General features: G+C 35.9%; 1 protein-coding gene across 1 annotated transcript in view; it reads right to left on the bottom strand.

Moving 5' to 3' along the window:
• Nucleotides 1–4,759, bottom strand: part of LOC119580717 (diphthine--ammonia ligase-like) — an 8,661-nt gene that overhangs the window by 1,324 nt on the left and 2,578 nt on the right. The window contains exons 3-9 of the mRNA XM_037928814.1: nucleotides 3,445–3,629; nucleotides 2,988–3,061; nucleotides 2,522–2,705; nucleotides 2,086–2,177; nucleotides 1,864–1,945; nucleotides 1,568–1,722; nucleotides 488–633 (exon numbers count right to left, since the gene is read on the bottom strand). Of these exons, the coding sequence (XP_037784742.1) occupies nucleotides 488–633; nucleotides 1,568–1,722; nucleotides 1,864–1,945; nucleotides 2,086–2,177; nucleotides 2,522–2,705; nucleotides 2,988–3,061; nucleotides 3,445–3,629 (918 nt within the window). The remainder of the gene's footprint in view (nucleotides 1–487; nucleotides 634–1,567; nucleotides 1,723–1,863; nucleotides 1,946–2,085; nucleotides 2,178–2,521; nucleotides 2,706–2,987; nucleotides 3,062–3,444; nucleotides 3,630–4,759) is intronic.

Here is a 4,759-nt window from a genome sequence, read left to right as displayed (position 1 = left end):
GGACTAATTATATTCTAATAATATATTAGAATTAACCAGTTCTTTTTTTGCTTACTTATATATGAAACTTCAATGACTTTCCTGCATATATCCTTATAAATTCAAAAAGACCCTGTTTTGTAGCTTTACCATTCACAGCAGAATATCTCAGTGCCATAATGATTCAAGCACCAGGTTTAGGGAATGAGGCTAGAAAGAAAAAACAAACTTTAAGCCTCCTTTTCAGGGAATCTTTCTCCTCAATAATTGCACAATTAGGGGCAAACTAATAATCAGCATGCACAACCTATAGCAGGCTTGACTGTGCAAGATGTGATAGGATATCATCCCAGAGTGAGTGACAGTCTAACCAAGACATCATCCATTATGAGTTGGCTAAGAGGAAAAACTTCAAAAACAACAAAGACTAGACAAAGAATCCCACTAAATGAACATCATAAGATATTAATCTCTATTACAATATTACACAACATAATAGGAATATCACCTTTTAAGCTGGCAATAACATCGTCCATCGTACTGCCGGAGAAACTACCAGCAAAAGTAAAGCCAGTTGTGGTACGGACAACTCGGTAACTTAAGTTATCTGGTACTTGCATTACTGGATTGTGACCAGCATCAAAATTCTGATAGCTGTAAAAGAAAGCCAAATCAGCATTTTCTAGTTATAATGAAGATGCTCCTAATGCATATTCAAATATCTTATGAAAAATTAAGAGACATACCTCAGGATATGAGCAAGCAAATAAGCACTGTAGAAGGTGGCAACTTATTGAAGCAATATCACGAAAAAAAATTATAAAAAATAATGATTACATAAACTACCTAAAAAGGAAAGTAAATAAAACTAAAATCACAAGCGGATTGTAATGCAGTCATGAATTTTTCCTAAATGCAATGCAAAATAACAGTCATCAAAAGCGCTACACTACATATGCCCACAGGCATGCATACTCTCTCTCTCTCTCTCTCTCTCTCTCTCTCTCTCTCTCTCTCTCTCTCTCTCTCTCTCTCTCTCTCTCTCTCCTCTCTCTCTTTCACCCACGCACACACACACCACACACACGCACGCACACACACACACACACACACACACACACACCACACACACACACACACACACACCACACACACACACAACACACAACAACACACACACACAAACACACACACAACACACACAAACACACCACACCACACACACCACAACACACACCACAACACACACACAACAACACACACACAAACACACACACACACACACACACACACACACAAACAACCACACACAAACAAACACACACACAAACAAACACAAACACACAACAAACAAACACAAACACAACACAAACAAACACAAACACACAAACACAAACAAACACAAACACACACACCATCTCTCTTTTTCTGTCTTCTTCCTCTCTCTCTTTCTCTCAGTCTGTCTCCGGGATATATTACCAACCTATCATTCTACATACTCTCCAGCATACAATTTACAACAACACAATACAACCACTCCATAAAAAACACTTTATTCCCCCAAAGCATTTCCATCACAAGAAGGTACCTGGTAGAAGACAAGTCATCCTCCTCCAGGTTCAGTTCCTTTGCTTGATCTTCTGCTTGCTGCTCTTCCTCTGGCAGCTTCAGGTCTCCCAAGAACTCCTGAGAATCTCTCACACCCGCTGCCCTTACTAGCTCCATCTGGGTGACATCATCTGGCTACAGATGAAACAATCAATATCAGAACAAAAATACAGTGATAATAACAAAGAAAATGTCAACAATCTGTATTAATCCTGAATATATTATCTATACTAGTGCAAGAATGTGTTCGTGCTTGGAGGTGCAACCTTTACTTACTATTTCCTTATCAACAAGCTCTAATGATGTAAAATTAAGATAACCAACATCTCCTGATGTCTCCACTAGTTCTGTATCTTTCCTGAAAATAAAAGTTTTACTTCAGTTTGAGAGAAACAGTTTGTCAAGTACAGAAAATACATATATACAAAAAGGCACATAAAATTACTCTAACAGTAACTATGAATAAAACAACTGAATTTTACTACAACTGCTACTTACACAACAATCCGTTTTCTAAAAATTGGGCAGTCCAAGGTAAAGGTTTCATATTCACCTCCTTCACCGCATACATTTAAACTGTATTTGTCTTTCTGTTCAAATGGAAGGAAAGATGCAATAAGTGCAACTTGCAAAAAATATATATTCTCCATGTAATCATTTTAACCGTGATCCTTAAAGGTAAAATTTGACAATGCAGAATAAAATGCACATTAACCATCCATCATCCCTAAGCTTAGCTGTATTTACTCATATTTTTAAAGGTTCTTCCTCAATACTTAATATTTCAAAACTAAATCCAAGGTTTTTCTCTTTCATACTAAAGATCTACTTCTAAGTGTCCCCTTGACACATCTTACGCAAGAGTACACATGCTTTTCTCCATTTTAACTTCAACAAATAAAGACCTTATTACTCAATATAGTAAAAAACTTACCATTTTTTCTAAATAAGTTATCATTTGACTAATAGATTTTCCCAGGTGTTTTCTTGGTTCAAGGCCAATAGCAGCCACCTTAATTATAATAGCATCTATGCCACAGTCCACCATCTCTCGTATTAATTCCGACTGGTCTCTCCGCCACATGTATGCTAAACAGACGAGGCCTAGTCTACTACAACTGTATGAAAGAGAAAAAAAAAGGTTGTAGTAAAACTTTTATTCATGTAACACCTAATCTTTTTGTTTCATACACATTCTCACACTCCATTTTAAAAACTCGCCTTACACATAATCCACATACACATAAGGATAATTTGTGAAATGTAATTCTATTTAATTTATAGTATCTTATAATACTGACAACCTTATGGACTGAATAAACAATGGATAATCAAAATGTGTGAAAATAGTAACAGTATATGCCCTCCAGACTGAATCAACATAACCAGGTTTTACTTACACATTTTCCACACGTATTCTCTGGTAATCAGATAATACCGCACCAACACTCACTGCTTCAATTGAACATTTTTCCTAGAAAAATAAATTAATATATGAACAGAGACAAGAGGAAATGATGAATAATCATCCTCTATCAAAAAAAAATTACACTATTATTACTGGAACATAATCATATATTGTTTCCTTTATAACTTATTAATTTCATAAACCCAGATGTCCAGTCTTTTATCTTTCTTTCATATATGAGCAAGCAGAAAAGGGATAGGAACCACAGAACATATAATTAACTAAAGGTTCAGACAAAAACCTTGTACAACACACAAAGCTGTATGATTTACTGCCTCTTCAACTTTCCAACAGTTATTACCTTCAACTGGCAACCAACAATAAAAATGAAATCATAATACAATCATTTTTCCTTCATCCACCCAAGCCTGACAAGTTCTCCTTCCTACCTGAACTTCCTTCAAGAGCAAATAGAGATCCTCCACTTCGTCCCCCTCCGTTGGGTTGTACGTCTTGGTGGTGGTGATGGAGGAGCCTTGTATAATGCGGCGGTACAGTGGCACACCCACAGCCTCTGCATACATGGCCACTCCCATATGTCCCACACTCTGGTACATGTAGCTGTCCAACTCATCTGGAAATGTATGTATATAAAAGCTTAAAGTCTTTCCACTGCACATGGTTTCACTAACTTTATCTGACAATGGAACTACACTCAAGTCAGGAATCATCACTTTTTGGCAATGTAAGCATACTATTTGAAAACTGGAAAGCTAGATCTAGAGCATTTTTTGCTCATTTTCTGGCATGGAACAAGGATTGGCTTTTAACTATCTTCAAATTAGTTAATTATATATGCAGTTACAACCATTAAATTTTTTTTGAAGCCAGCCTAAGAGTGCCTAGCACTGGGGAGTGTAGCTGCAATATAACAAGAATGAGAGCCAGTGGCAGCTCAGGGACCAGGGATGACTCTGAAGATGAGGTCTCACAAGCTTTATCTAACTCAAGAATCTGGCTTGTCATAGATTACTGACCCTTCTAGCCAGGCCTACATGTACCATCTGAGAATCTAGCAGAGCCAAACATAAAGCATTCTTTGTCCACAGCCTGCTAATTTTTATCAGTTTTTTTTATTTAGGATACTATTCATCATGCAGTTATACATATATCATCAACACTTTGAAGCAAGCCTGGATACAACAAATGCCAATGACTATAAAAATAACATAACCAAAATTGGAGACCTAATGGTAGAGCAGGGACCAGTGTTGAGCTTGAATAGTGGAACCAAGACATACAGCAGAAATGATAAGGTGATAAGAGGAGCCTTTGAAATATGCTGTAAGAAGATAGGAAGAAAAAACAAGAGAACCTAAAGGGAAAAGAAAGGACTGAAAACCCAAAGCCAAAAGCAAAATTGTAAGTGATGGAAAAAAAAAAAAAAAAAAGACATGGAAAAGAAAGAAATGTTTATATAAAATTAGGGTAAAAAATAAAATAATAAAAATAAAAAAATTATAAAAATAACAACCTAGGCTTAAACTAATATGTTAATTATGCTTTCAAATAAATCTATGAAAAATAAGAGACAGTCCTTCCAATGTCAGTTTATGAGAAGATAATACACAAGTATGACTGACAGGAGGATTAAAAGAGCAAATCAAAAAGATAACTGATAAGTTTTCAAGGCATTGGGTCTAAAACATAAAAGGGCCAAAAATGTCTGTAAATTCCCTTCTACTTTGATCCGATATATAAAAA

The sequence above is a fragment of the Penaeus monodon genome, chromosome 14 (genome assembly GCF_015228065.2).
Source record: "Penaeus monodon isolate SGIC_2016 chromosome 14, NSTDA_Pmon_1, whole genome shotgun sequence".
Taxonomy (NCBI): Eukaryota; Metazoa; Arthropoda; class Malacostraca; order Decapoda; family Penaeidae; genus Penaeus; species Penaeus monodon.
Note: the sequence above shows the minus strand (reverse complement) of the source record. Positions and strands in the feature narration are given on the sequence as shown.